The sequence below is a fragment of the Trifolium pratense genome, linkage group LG5 (genome assembly GCF_020283565.1).
Source record: "Trifolium pratense cultivar HEN17-A07 linkage group LG5, ARS_RC_1.1, whole genome shotgun sequence".
Lineage (NCBI taxonomy): Eukaryota > Viridiplantae > Streptophyta > Magnoliopsida > Fabales > Fabaceae > Trifolium > Trifolium pratense.
In genome coordinates, this window is record NC_060063.1 from 2,446,943 (window position 1) to 2,471,684 (window position 24,742).

The 24,742-nt window shown below is 34.5% G+C and overlaps 1 protein-coding gene across 17 annotated transcripts; it reads left to right on the plus strand.

Moving 5' to 3' along the window:
• The first annotated feature begins 553 nt into the window (after window positions 1–553).
• LOC123885110 (F-box/kelch-repeat protein At3g23880-like) lies at window positions 554–8,173 on the plus strand. 17 transcript variants are annotated; one of them, XM_045934362.1, is made up of 9 exons: window positions 740–2,667; window positions 2,792–2,865; window positions 3,000–3,140; window positions 3,562–3,721; window positions 3,898–3,989; window positions 4,547–6,319; window positions 6,658–6,817; window positions 6,985–7,033; window positions 7,149–8,173. In XM_045934362.1, the coding sequence occupies exon 1, from the start codon at window positions 806–808 to the stop codon at window positions 2,036–2,038; it is 1,233 nt and encodes a 410-aa protein (XP_045790318.1). In that variant the 5' UTR covers window positions 740–805; the 3' UTR covers window positions 2,039–2,667; window positions 2,792–2,865; window positions 3,000–3,140; window positions 3,562–3,721; window positions 3,898–3,989; window positions 4,547–6,319; window positions 6,658–6,817; window positions 6,985–7,033; window positions 7,149–8,173. The 17 variants fall into 17 exon arrangements, with proteins under 17 accessions (XP_045790320.1, XP_045790321.1, XP_045790304.1 ...); XM_045934352.1 differs by having other exon boundaries at window positions 3,000–3,113; XM_045934357.1 differs by having other exon boundaries at window positions 3,898–5,542; window positions 5,632–6,319; window positions 7,149–7,475.
• Window positions 8,174–24,742: the final 16,569 nt, after the last annotated feature.

The window sequence follows — 24,742 nt, forward strand, 5'->3', positions numbered from 1 at the left end:
TCACAGAATTTTTTTTAATGTTATTAAAAGTGACGAGGACAAATTAAGTTTTTTGGTAGTAGTTTCTTTTAAGGCGCATTTGATCTGCTAAAAAATAAGAGACTGGACAGGACAAATTCAATTGTACCGTGTTTAATTTTAAAACTATTCATGATACTGGACAAACTGAGGGCTAATACAGAACCATGAGACATGTTATCTGCACAAGTTTTCTAAAATACCAAAATAACATTTTGTCCACAAAATATTGTATAACACAAAGTTTCTTCAAAACCTTAAACGTTTGTCCCGTGTTGTTCTTTCTTGTACCGTACTGTTTTGTCCAGTTCGTATATTTTGCAGATCAAACGATTTAATGTATTGTAAGTAGATAAACGGAAAGTAGATTTAGATTTTTTTTAAAATCTCTAAAAATAAATCCTCAATTTATATTTTCAAAATAAAATCACTTTTTTAAAAATTTAAACAAACACACGATTGATCTCTCCAATTGTAGAAGATACCATTTTTTTTTCCACCACTAGTTTAATCTGTTTGGGGATTCTATATCAAGTGGTTCAAGCTCTCTTCCGATCACAGTTGCGAGGATCGACGTCAATCACCACATTCAGCGTCAATCACCACGGAATCAACTAACGATTGGTTAGCTGAAGATACCATTTATTTATCAATAAAAAATCACATATTTTATATCAGAGTTGGGGTTTCAATCCACACTTATTCATTACCTACTAACTAAACTAAGGTTAGAGTAAAGTTATTACGAACACTACTGTTGTCTCTTGCGACCAAAACCCTACTGAAGATGAAATCTGTAGCTGCGACAAATGATAAGGTAAGCAACAACAACTATATACCTGATGATATTGTATTCTCCATTCTATCTAAACTTCCTTTTAAATCTTTGAAAAGATTTGAATGCGTTCGTAAATCATGGTCTCTCTTATTCGAAAATCATCGCTTCTTCAACATGTTCCGTAACCATCACTTCATGAACTTGTTCCGCAACAATCTCTTATTTAGTTCTAACCGTTGTTCTTATTACGAAGATGCATCTCTCCTCTTAAAGGATTATGGAAACGGTTTATATTCTCTTTACGGTGACAAGTTTGAAAATAAGGTTAAATTAGATAGTCCATTTGGAAACCATGATAGTACTCAATATCTTGGTTTTGGTAGTATTAATGGCATACTTTTTTATTCTGAAAAATATATATTCTGGAATCCAGCTACACCGGCACTCAAGCTCCTTCCGGAGAGTCTGGTGTATGAGTCGCTTGACGTGTCAGAGGATGGTTGTGGAATGATTTATACTTCTACTCATTTTAATGGATTTGGTTATGACGACGTTACAAATGACTATAAGGTCATTCGATATGTATCTGTTACTGGCGAACTTGTTGGCGTCCAACATATGTCTCTAGATGTGTTGGGATATAAATCTTTATGTTCCTTTTGGGAGATATATAGCCTAAGAAGTGATACTTGGAGGAAACTGGAGACTGAAATGCCGCCTTCTTTGGACTGTTTTGAGGGTAGTCAAGTCTACATGGATGGAGTTTGTCATTGGTTTTGTGAAGAAGATAGCCCTGATGGACAATGTGTACTTGTAGTATCATTTTACTTGAGCAATGAGGTGTTGTTCGTAACACCCATACCCTCGGACGATGATTATTATGTATTTGATGAAACATCGTGGATAAACTTGGTGGTGTTAAATGGGTTTATTGCATTGTTCTCATATCATAAAGATACAACTTTTCATATATCAATTTTAGGTGAATTTGGTGTGGAGGAATCTTGGACTAAACTTTTAACTGTTGGACCATTGCCTTTTGTTGAGCGTCCTATCGGAGTGGGGACAAAAGGAGAAATATTCTTCGTAAGAAAAGATGAAGAACTTGTTTGGCTTGATTTAGGTACCCAAATGATTGTGGAGCTTGGTTATAAAGTAGATCCTAATTCAAGTCGGATAATAACTTACAAGGAAAGCATTCTTCCATTTGAAGGAATAAGGGACTTGTTTTTCGTGTATTGATATGTTGGATATGCTCTTTGTAATTTTTTCGTAAACTTTTTTTTTTTTTTTTTTCGTTTTGAATTCACAGATTGCATTCTCCAATACAGCTAGTTGTATAAATTGTATTGTATCTGTTGATAGTGGCTTAAGTGTGATTCGCAAATTGTATTGTATAAATTGTTTTGGATTCACAGATTACATCCTCCAATATTAGCCTATGATGAGTTCTGGAAGGTTTTACAAGGAGTTACCAGTGTGGTTTTGTGGTTGACAATCCAGTATTGATTGGAAATTTTCCGCTTGAAAATCTGTCTTGTTGCAATTCGGTTTGCAATCCAGCATTGGCTGTGACCGATATGTGGAAGGTGTGAGAGGGTGGTTGTCGTCTGTCACTGCGGCGACAGTGAATGAAAGGAGATTGTTTCTTTTATTGATCTACGTAAAGCTATTTCCTTTTTCCTCTTCTAAGTTTCTTTGTTGTAGTTATTGGTTTTAGTCTTCGTACAACTTGCTAATCTTTACTCAATTTACTATTTGAGACAAGATAATGGATATGTTTCTGGTTATGGTGTGAGTGTCTAAGGAAGAAGAGATTAGATATCCTTATCATGACGCTATGTGAGACAAGCGAGCACGCGCACACAAAAGTTAGTTGTCTTCTCTTTTCTGTATTATAGATAGAACCTATATGTTTGACAAGTAGGTTAATGATTCTGACAATGTGTACTGCACAATTATTGCTTAAAGTTCTGTTCATGGGGGCAATGGCAGGTTGCATACAAGTAGAGTAGTTATAGCTTTAAGACATTGTTGCTGTCGCTGTCGAGGGATTTTCATCTTCCAAGGTATTATATAATTTTGATGCATTTTTCATAAGCTTGTCTTTTTTATTTTGGTACTATAGCCTAAGATGTGTTCTGGAAGGATCTTAGATGGAGTTATTACTTATTAGAACCATTGTGGTTTTGTTGCCGTTCAGTTGACAATCCAGAATTGAGGATGCTCAATGTGCTATAAACGCAGCACACGTTGAAGCTGAAAGTGTTCAAAATGGTATTGGTGTCGTCAAGCTGATGGGTCGATACTCGATACAGTGCGTCATCGATACAGTTTCCTAAATGTTTGTAATGCCTTCACTAATCAGTTTTTTTTTTTTTTTTTGATAAGCCACCTTCACTAATCAGTTTATTGGTTCATTATTTAATCACCTTCAATTGGCCTAAAGATAATAAAAAATTCTGTTATATACTGTTTAAGATTCTTGCTATTATGTTTCCAAATATTGCTTGATATACTGGTATGCTTTAATTTCTTGCAGTTTTGTTAAATAGTGGCTATAAAGGCGCTATACTGTAGTGGAACCTTTTTTTTTTTTTTGACGGTATACTGTAGTGGAACTTGAACAAATCACTATTGTTCCGCGATATGCTATTTAATAGATAATGTTTTCAAGTAGTGGCTATAGCACTGCAGCATAATGGAATTTGAACGAACTGCTATTTTTTGTGATCCACAATTGATAACACTAATTCAATGTGCAGGATTTATTGCACAAGGAAAATGGTCACATGGTTATTGTGATTACTGAAGGAGCGAGACAGGAACTTCTTTTCCATAACACCAATTCCAAAAAAAAAAACAGGATGCTCTGGAAACAAACTTCTTCAAGATGTTGGGATTTGGATATCCCAAAGTATAAAGGTTTGATTGTCATTTGTTCTATTTGTAGTATGGCGCCGCTATTTTAGAATACTGATTTGACATAAGTGGTCAAAAGTACACCAATCATATTGTGTGCCTACTCACATGCTTGAATAGACACTCAAATGAGAGATCACTAATTCAAAATATACTGCTTTCTCTTTTCTGCGTTACAGATCCAACCTATATGATCTCAGTTGTTCCAAGTAATGCTTCTGAAAATGAGTACTGCGCACGTCTTGCTCAAAGTTCTGTTCATGGAGCAATTGTGGGTTACACTGCCTATACAAGTGGACTTGTCAATGGAAGATAGACTTATATACCCTTCTATCTGAGTTCATTGATCATGATATTTTTGCTGGTTTTAAATTTTAATATATATAACATTATGAGTGTTCGGTTTAGAAAAGAAAACTGAACCGTTAATGATTTGTAACAAACCAAATCAAATTAGTATAATGGTTTGGTGCACCGGTTCTGTCTTCTGAACTGAACTGCAACTACTTTTCAAACTGAACTGTACCAAATTGTTGTTATTAACTGGTATTAGGACTGTTACAAAAATATTAGGACTGTTGAAAAATATAAACTGAAGTACACTGCATCAAAAAGAACCGAACTGTGACAGACAGTTCAACTAGGTGGTGAAATGCCCGTCACAGCTTGATTTTTCTCGGTGCAGTTTGATTACGCGGTTTATTTTCGGTTTTCTTTGGAACACTCCTAGATGGCATTTGCATATGTTAGTAGTATTTATCACATTTTTCTGCATGAATGGCACTCTTTTGGCTAGCTCTCATCATGTTTTGTTGCAATGTTATGCAGAGAATCACTTTGAGACAGAACAATGTTGTCATAACTCATAACTGATGGAATGCGGGCCAGGCTGTTATCTTCAACAAATCAACCTAAATTCATAGAGGTCAAGTCTTCCAATGAAGACAAAAAAGAAGAAAACTCACTGGACCAGTTGGAAGATCGACATTGTTCAGAAGACAATTCGGTTGTTCAGCAGCAATCCGGGATTCATAGCTCCGATTACGGTACTGGTATCGCGCACAGGCTTGAAATACGGTATTTAAGAATCAAGATGTTAAGAATATCAAACTATAGAGAAAGAAATGAAGAAATTGTATTGATGAATCATCTTCGATTACATGAAAAATGAATGTGTAAGAACTCTATATATATGAGTTCCTCACTACTACACTACTATTTACACACATGTATTACTACAAGGAAGCTTCTAGAAATGGTTATAACTGAAAGGAAAGAGGCTCTAACTAAAGGCAGTTATGCTGTGAACTCTTGCACTTAGGATGAAGTGTGCAAAGTTGGCCTCAAGAGTAAGATTGTATTTTAACATCCCCTCTCAAGCTGTGGCTGCTAGAGACTTTGTCAAACAGTCTGCTAGTTGATCTTCTGTGGTGATGTGAAGTAGTCTCTTGAGTCCTTGCTGTAGTTTCTCTCTTACAAGATGACAATCTATCTCTGAGTGTTTAGTGCGCTCATGGAAAACTGGGTTAGATGCTATGTGAATAGCACTCTGACTGTCACAGTATATGGCTGGAGGTTTACTGCATTGTACCTTCAAATCCTTTAGCAAGAACAAGAGCCAGATAAGTTCACATGTAGCACTTGATAAAGCTCTGTATTCAGCCTCTGAGGATGATCTTGAAACAGTAGTTTGCTTCTTTGCCTTCCATGATACAAGAGATGAACCAATGAAGAAGCAATATCCTGTTGTTGACTTTCTAGTATCAAGACAACCTGCCCAATCAGAGTCAGAAAAGCCTAAAATTTGAAGATCAGAGCTTCTAGGTAACAAAATTCCTCTACCAGGGTTGTGTTTGAGATATCTGGATCACTCTACATGCAGCATTATAGTTATTAACTGTGGGCTTATGCAGAAATTGACCGAGTTGTTGAGTGGCAAAGCTAATATCCGGTCTTGTGTTAGTCAAGTATAGTAATTTCCCCTTCTTAAAAAAAAAAAGTATAGTAATTTCCCTATGAGCCTTCTATACAAGGATATATCTTCAAAAGGTTTACTGTCATCATTGTGGAGTTTGATAGCTGGATCAAGTGGAGTTGGTGCTGGTTTGGATCCTAACAAACCAGAATCCTTCAACAAATCTAGACAATATTTCCTTTGGGAGATACTAATGCCCTCCCTTGATTATGCCACCTCTAAGCCTAGGAAATATTTCAAAACGCCAAGATATTTTGAATTGACAGTCAAGAATTTTCTTGATTCTTTCAATCTCAACAAGGCTAGTTCCAGCAAGTATAATGTCATCCACATAAACTAAGAATCTTACTCAATTCACTATTTGTTATGGTGTGAGTGTCTAAGGAAGAAGAGATTAGATATCCTTATCATGACGCGCTTTGTGAGACAGCCGAGAACGCACACACCAAAATTATCTTCTCGTTTCTGTATTATGGATCAAACCTATATGTTCGACAAGTAGTTGTTCCAAGTAATGCTTCTGACAATGTGTACTGCACAATTATTGCTCAAAGTTCTGTTCATGGGGGCAATGGCAGGTTGCATACAAGTAGAGTAGTACTTTCAAGGGATTTTCATCTTCCTAGGTATTATATAATTTTGATGCATTTTATCATAAGCTTGTCTTTTTGGTTTTGGTACCAGCCTATGATGAGTTCGGGAAGGGTCTTAGATGAAGTTATTACTTGCTATTATATGTTTCCAAATATTACTTGATATACTGGTATGCTTTCATTTCATGCAGTCTTGTTAAATGGTGGCTATAAAGGCACTGAACTGTAGTGGAATTTGAACAAATCATTATTGTTCCGCGATATGCTATTTAATAGAGAATGTTTTCAACTAGCAGCTATAGCACTACTGCGTAGTGAAATTTGGACAAACTGCTATGTTTTATGATCCACAATTGATAACACTGATTCAGTGTGCAGGATTTATTGCACAAGAAAAACGGTCACATGGGTATTGTGATTGCTGAAGTAGCGAGACAAGAACTTCATTCCGAGAACACGCAATCCGGAAAAAACAGGATGCTTCTGGAAACAAACTTCTTCACAGTGTTGGGCTTTGCATATAGTATCAAGGTTTGATTGTCATTTGTTCTATTTTAGTCGATGCATCAAAATCACTATGTTATAGCGTTTTGGCGTCGCTATTTTAGAATACTAATTTGATATAAGTGTTCAAAAGTACACCAATATATATTATGAATATATTTTCTACTGCTTACTTTAAGTATTTTGTCCTCCAGGGACATTTCGCCAAAGAGAAGATACTTGCTATAACTATCAAATATATAGGTTTGTAATAATTTTAATACATAAAGAATTGTGCGCTTACTCACATGCGTGCTTAGACACTCAAAGACTAGATCACTAATTGAAATAATATTGCTTTCTCTTTTCTTGGTTATAGATCAAACCTATATGGTCCGAGCTGTTCCAAGTAACGCTTCTGAAAATGTGTACTAGGCACTTCTTGCTCAAAGTTCTGTTCATGGAGCAATGGCGGGTTACAGTGGCTATACAAGTGGACTTGTCAATGGAAGATAGACTTATATACCCCTATATGAGTTCATTGAGCATTATATTTGTTCTTGGTTTTAATATATAACATTACGGGTGTTCGTGGTTCGGTTTAGAAAAGAAAACTGAAATTTTACAATAGTTTGATAAAAGTGAACCGAGCCGTTAATGATTCGCCATGAACCGAGTTCTGTGTTTCCAAATTGAACTGAAATTACCTTTACATACTGAACAATACCTTTTCGAACTGAACAAATTCTTTGTGAACTGAACTGTACCAAATTATTATTATTAACTGATATTAGGATAGTTAGAAAAAACCAAAAACCGAACCAAACCAAATATTTGGACTGTTGAAAAAATAAAAACCAAATTGAACTACATAAAAAGAACTGAACTGTGACTGACAATTCAAGTAGGTCATGAACAGCAAGTCACAGCGTGATTTTTTTCGGTGAAGTTTGATAGCGGTTCGGTTATCGGTTTTCTTTGGAACACTCCTATATAGCATTTGCAAGGTAATTTCAAGAATGGTACTCTTTTGGCCAACTCATGTTTTCTTGCAGAGAATCACAGAATAATGTTGTGATAACTTATAAAATCTGAGCCAGGTTGTTAATTTGAACAAATCAACCTAGTTTTATGGAGGTAAGTCTACCAATGAAAGATCGACATTGTTCACAAGACACTTCGGTTGATGCATTCAGCAGCAATCCAGGATTCATAGCTCTGTTTACAGTACCGTACGGTATCGCGTTCGTGCTTGAAATCCAGTAGTTAAAAATCAAGATATTAAAGTTGGCAGATGGATATCATTCAGAAGACACTTTGGTTAATGAAATCACCCCCATTTGCTTGCTAATTGTTATTTTGGGTGGGGGAGTGGTTCAATTTAGTGGGCAAACGAATAAGAAATGGAAAAAGGGAAATTTTAAAAAAGATATTTCACAAAAAAGGAACTTAAAACCTGTTGATAGCTATAAGTTGTCAATTACTTTTTTGCGACCAAAGTTTCACTAAACAAATTAAACCATCTTGTGAGTTTATGATAGTTATGCCATTTCGTCAATCTACCAAAACGAATAATTAAACAATGTTGTGATTACTGTATAATATTACAAAAAAAGAACTCCAAACTTGTTGATAACTATAATTTTGATACTAGTATAATTAGTGCATATTATGCAATAGAAAAAGGAAGAGTTTGATATAACATGTCTATCAGTTGAAGACAACAACATTAAAATTCTAACATAAAGCTAATTTTTTCCATAGCCGTATCAGTTGGCAATGACTCTAACATAGTCATCAAATCAATATTCTCATCCATTTTCATAGGCAATGAATCTTAGATAGTCTTCAAATCAACATTCTCATCCATCTTCGAAGAGTTTGTGACTTTCAAATTGATGATTATTTTGCAAGTACACAAAATTATCACAAGTAGTAAAAATTATCGCAAGTACGTAGTAAAAGTTATAATTCAAACACAAATTGAATACATACTTAAACACATAAATTTAAATGTAAAAAGGGGGGAAATTTGTTTGGTTCAAAGTTGATCATAAACTTTAAAATTGACTTAGGATTAAAATCAATAGAAGAAAAACGATTGATCCTTTTGGTTCATCTAATTACTACTTCTCTTGGTAATTTCATGTATGATTACAAATTACTCAATTTAGTTTCATGATTAGATTAAATCTCAAGTGATTATGTCCAATGTCTTGGTAACATAATCCTCTCCCTTGATCATCGATTCCTAATGTCTTAGGTAATCTATGATCAATTGAGGATTACAAACTTTAATCTATTAAATCTCAATTAACAATCCGAAATGTTTTAAGTGAAAGTTAATTGATCAATTATTCTTAGATCGATGATTCATTCCTATTGTCATAGTAAAACAAATCATTGAAACCATCATATAAGTAACTAATTCATATAAAGCTTTAAACATAAGGAATAATCAAATAAACTAACTCCGTAATTCATTGATCATAACATATGATAATCACATGGTTCAAGAGAAATAATAATCAGAATCCCCTAAGGACCAATCGTGAGAATTTAGTTACACATAGTAGAAAGAGACATTACAATCAAAAGAATGAAAGAAAGCATGATTACAAGATGATCTTGATGTGTTTCCACACTTCAATCCTTGCCTCCAAGCTCCTAGATCTCTAAATGTTCATCAAAATGATGTTTTTTCGATCCCTAATCTCAAATCTACCACTTCCTTTTAAAGTCGAGGCCAATAAATGAGATTTTCACCCCAGGCACGAGCATTTTCACCCCAGCCTGCAAAATTTCGCCCCAGGCACAAAGAATTTCGCCCCAGGCGGAAAAACAGCAACTTGGCCAGATTTTTGATACAATTTTCGCCCCAGGCACGAAGATTTCGCCCCAGGCGGAAAAACAGGAACTTTGGCTTTTTTTTTTTACCAATCTTCAGCTACTTTCTTCCTTTGCAAATATTCTCAAACTAGTGCATTATTCCTCCATGAAATAGGTCAAAATTCTTCTAAAATCAGTTGCAATTGGTCTTTATTTTCATGTAATGACGCATGTCATCACAACCCAAAACTTATTCCATTCCTTTTCCTCGAGGAATATTTCAATCTCTAGGAAAACAACACACTCCCTCAATTCATTTGGCTACACAAACTCAAACCCAATCAAGTTAGACACAATTTGCACAACATTTCAATTATCAATTTCGTCATGATTCAAATGCACTTGTTTTCATACTTAGGTAAAACAAAGAGCATCAAACAAAGATTGACCACACTTAATCTCTTCACACACTCACCGACTCTCCTGTTTAAGGGTGAAATACACTCAATCAACACATCGTAACTAGACTACTGTAAATTTGCAAACATTCTCAAAAATCAATTACCATGCAATGAGCACACACATTAGAGGACTTTTATCGGTTGTATCGTGGCCTGGTTAAAGGGTGGATGGTGGCATTTTGGTAAGTGAGTAGAAAAACTTGAAGTTGATACCACTAGATTGAATAAATATAAAACCCCACCCTTTTTTTTTTTCAAGAATTGATACTAGAGAACAATTTTTCAAAACACTTTTTCTCTTGGATTTGACTATCCCAATTTCAAACACACTTTCTTTTTGTTTTCAAGAGGATTACCATATATATATATATTTTTTTTTTCGGTGAACTTTTGAATTTTTTTCTTTCATAATTTTTTTTTTTTTTAGTTCTCTAGTATAGCCACCCCAAACTTTATTTGTTGCTAATTCCAAAAGCAACCCCAAACTTAGTGACGTGCATTGTGCAACAAGCACTAAAAAGGTATCTAATTCTCCAAGAAAATCATAATTTTTTTTTTTTTTTTTTATATTTTGATATTCAAAACTTGGGTAAGATCACAAACAAAACATTTTTCTTTAACCTCAAAGGGGTTAAACAAGCGATATACAATGAAAAAGGGTGGCTAGAATAGGCTCAAGGTACCAAACAACTTGCCTCGTGTATGCATCAAAACAATAAATCAATTAAAGAGAACATATGCAAATTCTAGAGACATAGCTAAGTGTGGAATTCTCATAATCAACAAAAGATCAATGTATGGGCTAAAAAACTCACGGCTAGGCCGGATTAAAAATGTGGTCACTATTTGTAAGAGTCCCTAAGCTTTGCCTTAATAATCAACAATGATGCATAAGAATCAATTAAAAACATCACACATTCATATCAAGCAAATGGTCAACAAATTTGAATCTAAGGTGGTAGCCAAACAAATTGCAAATAGTGCCAAGTTTTCACAAAGACTAAAACATTCAAAGAGAACAACAAATAGCATAAGTACTTATTTATGACCAATATAGAGCAAGTAACAACTTCAACAATTAAAATACTAAGCAGGTCAAAAAGTAACATAAAGAAGAGAAGAGAGGGAAGAGAAAAGAGGGATAGACAAACCCTCGATCCCGCTCAGGCTGGACATGATCATCATCAAAGCGAGACATGTTTCCGGGAAATGGCACATAAGAAATCTACCCTTTCTCGAGTCACCCAGGAATATGAAATCTACTCTCTTACCTTAGATCGACGAACTCTCGAACTTTGCTCCTCGAATCTCTCATTCAAGCCCTTGCCCTAGCTTTCCTCTCGCTCTCCCTTCTCTCTAGCTTCCGAGAACAACAAGGAAAAATGAATGTTTTCTCTCTCTAAAGGGCTTAAGTAGTGCCCCCATGTATGTCCAAGGCCCATTGGGCCTCAAGCCCAATTGCTCGGTCCAACTCGCGTTAAAACTCATAAACCCGTGTGTTAACTTAAGTTCCCGTTAAATAATTATTCGCCACTAAATTAATTAAAAGTCATCGCAACAATTAATTAAGTACTTAAATAGCGAATAATAAAATCGGGTCGTTACAATATTCGGATTCGAAGCTTGTTTAAAGAAGCATAAAAGAGATCATTTGCTAAGCACAAAAGATTACCACCATGCCATAACCACCAAACCGCAGCCAGAAACATAAAGACGGATCTACCTTTTATGCCAATCTGCAGCCAGTTATAGAGATCATTCTACTGGTAAAAAGACTGATCTGTGAATTCGATAGAGCGCCAGAATCGGTGTGCGAAGTCACAGTCTCGAAGGCAGTGCAACGTCGTCTCGATTTCTTGGTTACACTGAGGACAACTGTTTATCTGAAGCATGTTGCGATGGTAGAGCATTGACCGAGTGGGAAGAGAATTATGGAGAGCTGTCCAAAGAAAGAATTTGAGTTTTTCCGGTGCAGGAAGTTGCCAGAGCCAATTCCTTGCCAGAGCCAATTCCAAGATATGTTGTCTATATCAATTCCAGCAAAATCACCTCTATTAAGCCAAAAATATCCATCTCGGGCAGAGTAAATACCATTAAGATTACCTTTCCAAGTGAAACAGTCAGCCATTCAAACACGCAGGGAGAATTTTAAGATAATCTGTGACATAGTAGTAGGGATATTAGTATAGAGCACATTAAAGTTCTAATTCCCCTCAGTGTAGACATCTTGTACACGCATTTGGAGATCATGGATATCCACATATAGGACCTTGTCTGCTAACTTCCCAGCTCCAGACCAATTAGAAAACCAGAAGGAGGAGTTACCAATACCCAAAACAACTATTAAACCTTTAATTTAAATATTAACATAAAAGAATAACTTTTTAAAATGTAAGAAAAGAAAAGAAAAAGAAATTACTTACGATTAAGTTTACCAACTAAGTGGATTCTAGGGTGGGAAAGTGGAATAGGTCTCCGATCTAGGGTGGGAAAGGGGATTCTAGGGGATCAGAGTTTGGAATGAAGTTTCACATTGATAGATTTTTGATGATTTTTAACTCTTTCGTCGTGATGATAAAAAGATTATATATAATCCATCTTTTGAGTTACTTATTTTTATAATTGGACATTAAAAGTCCTTATTTTCACTTTTATAATTAGTGTTCACAGAATGATAGTAAATTGCATTAATAAATAAAAAAAAAACTTATAAATCTCCCTTTTCCACTTCCCACGACGGCGGCAAATTATGAAGTTCGTATACGTGAGACAATACCGATACGATACTGATATGTCGATATGGGAAAATTTTCAAAATTTCCGATACGATATGATACAATACGGCGGGGATACATTATTTAAAATTAAATATATAAATGCACAATATGTAAACATAACTAAAATCAATAATTATAAAAAATTAACATTGAAATTACTCAAAATAAGCAAACAAGTGACAATTAAATATCAAGGTAAGAAATACCTAAAAAGGACAATTAGTACTATCCCAAAAAAATATCATCAATACTCCCCAAAAAAAACATAATTGATTATCCATAAATAACATCATACTCTAACATTTAATACTTAAAAAGAAACACAAATTGTATCAGTCTTCTCTTCTATGTTTCCATCATCAAAGAAAATTAATTTTCCGATACTTTTCCGATATGCGTATCGGTTATATATTTTTTTAAAATTTAATATTAATTGCCGATACTTCTCCAATACATGTATCGGAAAGTATCGGACGAATATCGGTATCGAGTATGTATCGAACACGATACTTTGCCATTTTTAGAGTATCGGGACTTTCCATATGGCAACACACCGAAGAAACTGCACAGTAGTTGCGCAAGTCTTCTTCCAATTTTCGGATTTAAAGTTTTGGTTTTCGAGGTTCTTCTTGTTTTGCCATTAATTTATTTATGTTATGAAATATAAGTAATAGTAATAATATATAAGTATAGAGGAGAGAAGAAGATAAGAGAGAAAGAATAGAGATTGTATTATTCTCATCAAGGTGTATGTTTACATGACAATACAAGTCATATTTATAGGACAATATAATGGGCCAGTGGAATGGGCCAATGCTTAATGGACATCCACCAAATTATTCATAACACTCCCCCTTGGATGTCCATCGAGGATATGCCTCATTAAAATCTTACTAGAGAAAACCCTTTGGAAAAAATCCTAGTGAAGGAAAAAGAGTACATCATCCTTTGTGTGTGAACTGCCTCATTAAAAACCTTACCAAGAAAAACCCAGTGGGACAAAACCATGGTTAAGGGAAAAAGAGTGCAGAACATATTTATATCTCCCCCTCATAAAGACAATTATATATGAGACGAAGAAAATCAAATAATCTTATGTAGTTGTAGTAGTTGCTCAAAAGTTTTACTTGAAGCTGACTTTGTAGAAAGACATGTCTTATCTTCTTTATCATATAATCTTCTCCAAATATGTAGTTTGTGCGACATTATCTTCATGTTGAATCGTTGCAAGAACCATTTAGAAGAAAACTCACAAATTCTTGTATCTGATGAATCACACACTTCAACCAAATCATATTCTTGATTTATGTTGGCGTTGTATGGTTGGCCCCATTTTGCTAAAAAATATGATCTTTCCTGATGTGGAACTACATGCTTCTATCATCCAGTATAAGCAAGATGTTCGGTACAATGCTTCAACATTGGATACCACATCCAGTAGGCCGGGCCTGTGTATGTTGAGATCTCGCGCCTAAGTTCTAAATATGGAATCCATAATAAATGATCGTTTGTGATAAGGAGCGTTGTCACGCATAATTATTAATGGATCTCGTGATCAAGTTTTGCTTACTAATCAGATCTTCAAGTTAAGGAAACAAAACATTTTAATCGAAGAATATTCCTTGAAGGATCCATTAATCAAGCTATGCCATTGAAGCCTAACTGAAGACCTAGCCTGAGCTCGTGAAGGCTATTTAAAGAAGGTTGAAGCTTTTGTTCAAATCACTGAAACCAGATTTGAGTCTTACAAAGCGTGAGTTTAGGTTTTAGTATTGTGTCTATTGTGTTCTAAGTCTTGTGTTGATTTCCCACTAGACTAGGAACTGTGTGTTTGTGCATTGTAATATCTCTGGAGCTTCTAAGCAAGGAGATAGTGTGTGTATACCATTCCAAAGCTTTTAAGCACGGAAGTGGTGTAAGTGTTTTATGAAGTGTGTCTTCACATATTAAATTTTGTATTGTACGATCACAGTGGCTGTGATCAAGAGGAGGTGAGCGGAGGTTCTCATACCTAGGTGTGTCTTAGGTAGGATATAGCACGGGTGGTGATTAGGTGAGAAGTCATAAACGGGAGGTTTATTGAGGGCTTCAAACTGATACTATCATAGTGGATTCTCTCCTGGATTGGTATCCCCCAGAGTAGGCTTATGCTGAACTGGGTTAACAAATCACTGTGTTAATTTACTTTCAGTTTGTTTAGTTTATTATTCCTTGTGTATGCGCTGTTAGATGTTGGATCATTGATTCACGCATTAAAAGTATACTATAGTGGTGAAGCGTTGAGTACAACATCTTAATACTAGTGTGCCAGAATTTCAATTTATCTTCTATACTGCTCAACTTTCCTCGTCATTTTGTTTCATGATATTGTTATTGTTGTTTGTTTCATAGATCTCCATGAGTAATTGTACTTCTTCATGTGAACATATTGTTTGTTTGTGTTCTATACCTTTACGAGGATTAAACAAATTACCTGCATATCTAAAATAACAAAATATATACTTGATGATATATTGACAATAAATAATAGGTCCATAATATATTTGGCCCCAATTGAACTAAAATGTGGTACTTCATGACCAATTAGTTCTTCATCATTTACTCGAACTCTAAAATATTCTTCAAATACTTATTTTGTAAGAAATGACAATATTTCAAGCTCTTAAGGAGTCTCTTGATGATATTGTTATCATCAACATAGATATAAAAAAAGTTCATTGTCAAATATTTTCTTAAAATGAACAAATTGTCATTTTCATATTTCTCACTTGGAAATATTCAACAAGAATATTATACAACATGCATATATATTGCTCGAGTATATAAGGAGACTTATTCATGTTTATTAAGTCATTTCTCCAATAGTTTATATATGTGTTTCACGAAAATTAAATCCTTCTGGGATTTTCATATAATCATCATTATCAAATGAGTCATTCAAACACATTGTAACACATATGTGTAACTAAACTTAAGAAGTTCTGAATTCACTTCAGGTGAATACGCCTCTTGAAAAATTAATGGTAGACATTTATCATTATTCTTTAATAATGAGTCAAACTTTAAATATTTGTATATTTTCTTTTCGCGCGAAAACTAATTTGTAATAATTATTTTCATCTTCAAGTGTATGGACTGCTGGTCCAACAACCTTTTGATTTGCAAAGCTGGTTTAATATTGTATCAATCACGTCTATCTATTTAGTCAATAATTTCATTGTCTATAATCTTTAATAGACTTTGATCTATGATCCTCATTGTCATTTATCACATATATAGCGCTTTACTATGTGCAAAAAATATTGTCAACGTTGACTTCATCTCGGTTCCATCATATTTTATCCATGACATAATTTATTGAGATATCTTTATTTTCATATCTTTCAGGTACCTGATAAGTTCTTCTGGAACTCGAAAAATCAATATCATATCCTCACTTGGTCATCTTTCTTTTTAGCTCCTTTTCTTATTTGAGGATTTTCATCTTTGGAACCGATTCGCTTACCACGCTTCGGGGTGGTTAAATTTCATTTGCTTGTCCATCAAGAACATCCATTTTGATTGGAGCATTAGCAGCTGTTTATTAATTTCATAGACTATGCAAATGAATTATCTTTAGAACTTCTGGTTCATACTAATTTGTAAGAGGATCAAGACGAGATAAAAATAATAATAATTTATTTCAAGTGATTCAATTGAACTTCTGGTTCACAATTTCAGCTTCTCTCCCCCTAATATTGGGAAAACTAATTCATCATTTGAGAACCAGCCTACAGAGTTGAAAATAAGTTCAATTTTTTTCTTCTCAAGATACTTTATAATGTATGAAGATTCATATCAAATACATTTTCCCAATATTCTTTAAGAACTGTTTAAATGCATTATATTGGAGCAATTGCACATACACAACACATCCAAAAATGCTGATATGGGAATCATGTTTATAAACCAAAGTTCAAATTGTATATTAGGGGAGAACTTATAATAACTTGTTGGCTTGATGCAAATCAATATCTCACGTACATGTTTGAATGTTCCCAAAATATAAATTAGAAGTTATGATCTCATAAGTATCAGTCATGTGATTACTTTAGACGTCTAAAGAATGAATCTTCTAGTCCATTTTTGTATGATCATATTCTATTCAATATCGATTTCAATTGACATACGATACTTATCAAATATTTTCTAACAATTCAGAAAATGAGATCTTAGCAAAACTATTTGAGAAAACAAACTCACAAACTTCTGGTTGTGAGTAAACATGTATGTGACCAATTTAGTTGATGCATCAATTCAAGTCACAAAATATCTAAATGGTCAAAAATCTCAAATTATCAATTTCTTTTGGGAATTAGTAATCGATAAAAATTATTAGAATGAAGGAACTTCGGGCCCTTCAATATATATATTTATAGTATTTTTTTCGCATCATAATAAATCCGGGATGATCCAACTGGTATTGCCAACAATAAATTTAATATGATTTGTAAACTTCTGGTTTACAATAATTTGTGCTTCAATTGCATTATTTAATATAAAAGTGTAGTATAAACTTCTGGTCTATAACTTTTTCATTACACTTAATTTATCCAAAATATGTGTATAAACTTTTGGTCTATAACTTCTTCATTTCTTGTTTCCATATTGATATTCATATATGAATGACAACAAGATTATACTTATGCAATCAATTGTTCTGCAAATCAACATCTCCCTTATTATTGAGCTGAATTGTTACTATTGTCATTTATGCTCGTTTAAAAACGTTTCATCATATTAGCAAGTGAGTGCCCTTACCAATCATTGGTACATTTATATAAATGAGCTCCAAGCAAACTTCAGGTTGCCACTCGGATTCTTCCTTGCAAATGGAGCCAATAAATTTTGAAGACTTTACAAATCAGCTCAAATAGCCACAAATCAACGGCAAACCAATATATAATAATAAAAAAACTCTAATAATAAATCAATGTAAGGATAACTTAATAGTCAATTGTCTTAATAGTTCCTCAAAATAATAATTTCAATAACAGTTTGCAAGTGAGCATTCAAATAACAACAAGACAATATAAAATTTACAAAATATTTACAAATATTCATATAAATAACATTTGGTGTAATAATTGTCGTAAAAAAAAAACATTTGGTGTAATAATTAACAAAATTGAGCCTAAAATAAATTTCCAAATAGAATACTTTAACAAAATAATTAACATTAGTGTTACAACTTTTAAAGTAAAAGAGAGTTTCTCATATAATATTTTAGGCTCAAATCGTGAGATTATATAGTTTAAAATTATATATGATTCTCAGTTCCCACATTCAATCAACACCAAATATTTAAAAATTTCACAAAATAAATTCAAATCCCATAAACCAAGGATATGATATTAATATTAAACAAATATTCTTGAATTGAATATATATATAAAAAAAATATTCTGGGTATAAATTATAATTAAATTTATTTCCAAAAGAAAAAAGATATGCTTAAGGTATGAATTATAATTTTATTTCCAAAAGAAAAAAATATCAATTAAATTGATTTATTATGGAAGAAAAATATTTCCTTAATAAGACACAATTCATACCTTAAGCATTGTAGTAGCGGAATTAATTCATAATAACACAGAGTACAAAGTTATCGTATAAAATAAAATGAATAAAGTATTAAGTCATGCACACCTTTTATTTTAGTAACATTCAAACTTAGTATATGAAAGTAACAGGAAACATCACAATTGTCAAAAATAATGTAAATAAATAATCCCTTAATTCATAATTTAAAAGGTCAAGTTGATTTCATCTTGCAAAAATCCCAAAAGTAATAGGTAGTATCACAATTACAAAAATTTGGCTAATAGAAATCACAAAAGAAATTAAATGATATGATATTTCAATTGATATTTGAAAATCTGTCAAATCAACTAGTTTTATTTTCAAAACAAATCATTTAATTTCAAATGAATCAATCATAATACTTCCTTAATCGATAATGTAATAAATTGAAAACAATAAAAGAAAGAAATAAAAGGCATTCAATTGTTTTCAATAATATTCATTGATCAAATTAACATATGAATGACATTTTTTTTTTGACGGTACATATGAATGACATATGAATGTATTAGTAGTGTATTAAATTATTGAATTCTTCTGGAATTCACACGGAATAATCTTGAGTTCTTCATGAACTACCCTTTTGAATTCTTAGGAATTCATAGAGAATAATGAGTTCTTCAGGAACTATGCTTTTGAATTCTTCAGGAATTGACATAGAATAATGTTGAGTTCTTCAAGAACTATGCTTTTGAATTCTTCGGGAATTCATAAATTAAATCTGTAAGGCCGTAAAAACGGTGCGATTCATGCTACATGCTTTCTGTGAAATTTACTTAGCAATTGAATTTTACAATTTTATCCATTGAGTTCTTCAGGAACTATATAATAAATCACTATCAATTTACAATCCTTCAAGGATGTAGGAATATTGAATTCATCTAGAATTCATTGAAGAGAAAAAGAAGTTGTTTTATTAGTTCTTCAGGAACTATATATCACATAAAAGTATTTTGATGTGCAATCCATTAGGGATGCATGGTGATAAATGGTGATATTTCGTAAGTTCTTCAGGAACAAAATAATTTTTTTTTCTAAGTTCTTCGGGAACTAAGATTATGAATTCTTCGGGAATTCATGTATTAAATGTCTAAGTTCTTCAGGAACTAAGAATAGGTTCTTTAGGAACCAAGATTATGAATTCTTCGGGAATTCATGTATTAACTTTCTAGGTTCTTCAGGAACCAAGATTATGAATTCTTAAACATGTTTATGTTTTTTTGGATGATTGAAGTGTCGATGTTTCACCATACATGTGTCGGTCACGAAGCATAATGATGCTTCACCAGACTATTGTCGGTGACGAAACTCAAACAATATCAAACGTCCAAGATACATATTATAAATAAATAAATAAATAATTGATCAACATTTTATGTAATATTAATGATCAAAGTGTTATGCTTCACCATACAAATGTCGGATATCACGAAGCATAAACAACATTGAATCAATTAAATATATAAAGGAATGATGCTTATTTATTTATTTATTTATTTATTTAATTTTAATTATTATTATTATTATTTTATCTTTATAAGTATACAAGGTGCAAACGATTCATAATCATATAATAATCAAAAATAAAAACTACTTGTGATTTCATAAAAATAGAATAAGAATTGCGTACCTCAGTTGGTAAGCTCGTGCTGATAACGTGTTATGAAATATAAGTAATAGTAATAATATATAAGTATAGAGGAGAGAAGAAGATAAGAGAGAAAGAATAGAGATTGTATTATTCTCATCAAGGTGTATGTTTACATGACAATACAATTCATATTTATAGGACAATATAATGGGCCAGTGGAATGGGCCAATGCTTAATGGACGTCCACCAAATTATTCATAACAATTTATCTTTAGTTTTGTGTTGATACTTGACTCAATTTATGCATAAAACTATTACAATTTTTTTTGCCAAATCTTAGCCACATTTACCGTTATGCTTATGCAATAAGTTAATTTCTTTTTGCTAGGATTTAAATTCTGAATCTCCAAGTTTTTTTATTTTTACTTTTATCGGCAAATATATTAATAATACAGTTTCTGCGCAAGAAGAACAAAGACCGATAAAGAACGAACTACATTATAGCGACACCGTATATATGCGGACACCGAAAATAAACACCAAAAACAAAACCCTTTAGAGACAGAGAATCTTGTAAATCTCAACTGATATGGAAATAATCAGAGAATTAAATTTTCAGATAACCAACCTGTTGTGAATTCGTCTATAAAATCACATCAATAAAAGAACTTGATGTGTGGAGCAATAGAATGGCAACCATTGATTAAGCGGAATAAGCAATAATAATAATAATTGATAAACAAGATAAATGAGAAGAAAGAACACAATATTTGTTTACCCAGTTCGGTCCAATAATGACCTAGTCTGGGGGAGAGAGCAGCCCCTCCGTTCCACTATATCAAACGAGTAACTTTACAAAGAGTTCTAATTGAGTTACAAGAATTAATCCTAATTCTACCCAAAACCCGAATCTCTTCCCGTGGCCAAGAGACTCAATTTGATAAGTATTTCACAAGGTGTACCACAAAGATAGTTCTCCCACCCTAGAGTTGTACCAAGAGAAAACTTTTTTTCCTCTCTAAAACCCTAGCCCTTGTGTGGTGGCAAACCCTAATCCTTGCCTCTACATCTCTACTCTCTTTCTCTCAATTTTTCTATGAATAAAGTGATCCCTATTTATAGAAAAATATATGCCAAAAAACTAGTAACAAATCTATTTTAAAATAAAACAAATTCAAATCAGAGTACCCTCTAAGAAAAGATTTTTCCCCAAAAAAACAGCAAAACAACACATGTTGTCAAAACGCGCTGCGCTTGGGCGTGAGCTCCCACGCCTGGGCGTGAGAAGGCAGAATTGATCCCAGTTCTGCACGCCTGGGCGCCAGCTCCCACGCCTGGGCGTGAGCAGGCAGAATCTCCCAATCACATGATTTTCTGACTTCTTGATACCAAGATTTCAAGGCATATCCAATAATTCTCTACCTTGCCTTTAAATTGATGGTGATCCCATCAACCACCGTGCTGGTCTCTCCATCTTGAATCTTCTATTCAAGATCACCGGATTGTACCTCCCTCTTCATCCTCGGAATGCCTTCCGCTCTCATGAAGATCTTGCCTCCCACTACCATAGGATTTTAGGTAGCCCCACAAGATTCACCGCCCCCTCTTCAGACTCCGAAGTGGTCAACTCCGTACCTACCTGAAGAAATGCTTGTTCCCCACTATCATCAGCATTTTAGATAGCTCAACAAGCTCCACCATCCCTCTTCAGCCCCCGGATTGTGCCTTTTCCGTCCTCCTGAAGAATCGCTTGCCTCCGACTATCCATGGATTTTTTGCGATAGCCCTACAAGCCTTCACCACTCTTCGACCCCAGAATGCCTTCTGTACTCTCGAAGTTTTGCTTGGCTCCAAACCAACCTTGAAATTTTAGGCGGTTCCACAAGGTGCAACATATAACTCTCCTTGTATCCAACTACCTCCAGTAGTCTTATAAGTTACCAAGTTTGATCACTGTTGCTTTCAATTGCCTCCCTGAAGATCCTCCCAAGGTCTTGCACTTCTTCATCTACAATTGAAACATAACCCATAAGGTCTCCATGGTCATCCCCTTCGGTTCAACAATACCACTCTTCTCCCTATCTCTGATTAGATAACCAAGAGCTAATGTTGACTGTCTACCACTATTGGAAGACTCCACCTCAAACCGAGTTTCCACCAAACTATACCCACCATGATCTCCACCTTGTAACACGCAAGACCTCTTCAACTCCTCTGAAACATACTTCAAGTTATTGTTAGTCTCCAACAATTCCAGTTCAGTTCAACACCTAGTAAACCTTGTTCACTAGTCCAACTAAACTCATGTCACTAACAGGTCCACCCGAAGTCCCACAACTCAACCACATTATGAGAGTCACCACTAGTTAAAGATGCATGACCAACTATCTTTGCATCTAAGTTCAGAAACATGCCTCACATCGTGTAAAGAAATTCACGATTGTCAAACTTCGTAGGACAAACTGAACCCATACCTTGAAACTTCAAGCTTTCCCGTTTTCAAGATGAACAACTCCACCTTCAACTAACTCTAGAGTCTCAAAGTATTCATTCTTTGACCACATGTGATAGGAGCATCAAAATTCCATGACCCAAATACTCCACCGGTTCCCAACTTCCACTAGCACTTCTACATAATAATAAAGTTGTTGTTTCAGAAGTAACCCGAGTATTATTACCACTGCCTCTCCAGGCCGACCGTCTTCGCCATCTCCATTCACCTTTTATCTTCGAGGCACCGGATAACAACACTCTATGTTTTACCCATCATCCCGAACATTAAAATTGCTTCCATCTTCACTTTCCACAATTCCAAATTGCTTTCGGAAAGTCCCTCGATATCCGACTTATAACCCATGGTGCTCACTTCAAATTGTTCCAATTGCCCCACGGTGGGCGCCAATTGTTGTGAATTCGTCTATAAAATCACACCAATAAAAGAACTTGATGTGTGGAGCAATAGAACGGCAACCATTGATTAAGCGGAATAAGCAATAATAATAATAACTAATAAACAAGATAAAGGAGAAGAAAGAACACAATATTTGTTTACCCAGTTCGGTCCAATAATGACCTAGTCTGGGGGAGAGAGCAGCCCCTCCGTTCCACTATATCAAACGAGTAACTTTACAAAGAGTTCTAATTGAGTTACAAGAATTAATCCTAATTCTACCCAAAACCCGAATCTCTTCCCGTGGCCAAGAGACTCAATTTGATAAGTGTTTCACAAGGTGTACCACAAAGATAGTTCTCCCACCCTAGAGTTGTACCAAGAGAAAACTTTTTTTCCTCTCTAAAACCCTAGCCCTTGTGTGGTGGCAAACCCTAATCCTTGCCTCTACATCTCTACTCTCTTTCTATCAATTTTTCTATGAATAAAGTGATCCCTATTTATAGAAAAATATATGCCAAAAAACTAGTAACAAATCTATTTTAAAATAAAACAACTCCAAGTCAGAGTACCCTCTAAGAAAAGAATTTTTCCCAAAAAAACAGCAAAGCAACACATGCTGTCAAAACGCGCTGCGCCTGGGCGTGAGCTCCCACGCCTGGGCGTGAGAAGGCAGAATTGATCCCAGTTCTACACGCCTGGGCGCCAGCTCCCACGCCTGGGCGTGAGCAGACAGAATCTCCCAAAAAAATGATTTTCTGACTTCATGTTTCCGAGATTTCAAGGCATATCTAACACAACCACACACGACAACAACCAAAACACCACCACCACCACCATGACAACCAAGCACCAAGAAAACAAAAAAACAGAGACGCTGAGCCAACAACTAAATCACTGTTGTGAATTCGGATCGAAAACCACACCAATAACACTTAGTGTGTGGGACAAATGAATTGAAGCAACCAAATCAAAATGAATGAGCAATTAAACACAAAAGCTAAAACTATGAAAGCGATAAAGAACACGAAGCAAATTATTTACCCAGTTCAGTCAAAACCGACCTACTCTGGGGAGAGAGAGACCCTCCAATACACTATCAAACTTCCTTCTTGATTACAAAGATTCATTACAAAAGAGTTGCAAGAATTATACTTCAACCCTAATTCTACGTACCCTTTTCCAAAATCTCTTCCCGTGACCAAGAGATTTCAATGATAAGTGATTACAAGATGTTAGAAACACTTCTCCAACTCTAGAATATACCCAAAAGGAACCTCCTTTGATCTAGATTGATGTTGGATGCAGAACCCTAAAGAACCTCACATTTTCTTTCTCTTGCGGCTGCAGAAACTGAACCCTCCTTTGAACCAGTTTTCCGCTTCAATTTCAAGGCAAATCCCAACAATCACGACAGTGAGGATTTCACCCCCACCACCACCACCACGAAGAAGAAGAGAGCCACCAAAAAACCACTCCAAATCTTCCGGTGTAGTGATGCAAACTTTAAGCCTGCAGATCTCAACAGATCTGTACAAGAATCTAAAAACAAAGCAAACATTAACCACAAACCAATCCAAGTCAAGCTCGAAAAGGAACAATCACCAAGAAACTCTAGATTGGAAAAAAAGAAACAGAGCCAACAAAACCACGACCCAAGAAGCGAATACCAACCAAGTGATCGACGAAGGAGTTAAACGGGATGGCTGGAAACCAACCATCACACCCTTGCAGCGATGATGACCTTCAAAGAGAACGGCGACCACGACGTCGATGGAAGAGAGCTTCGATGGTTGCCGGAGA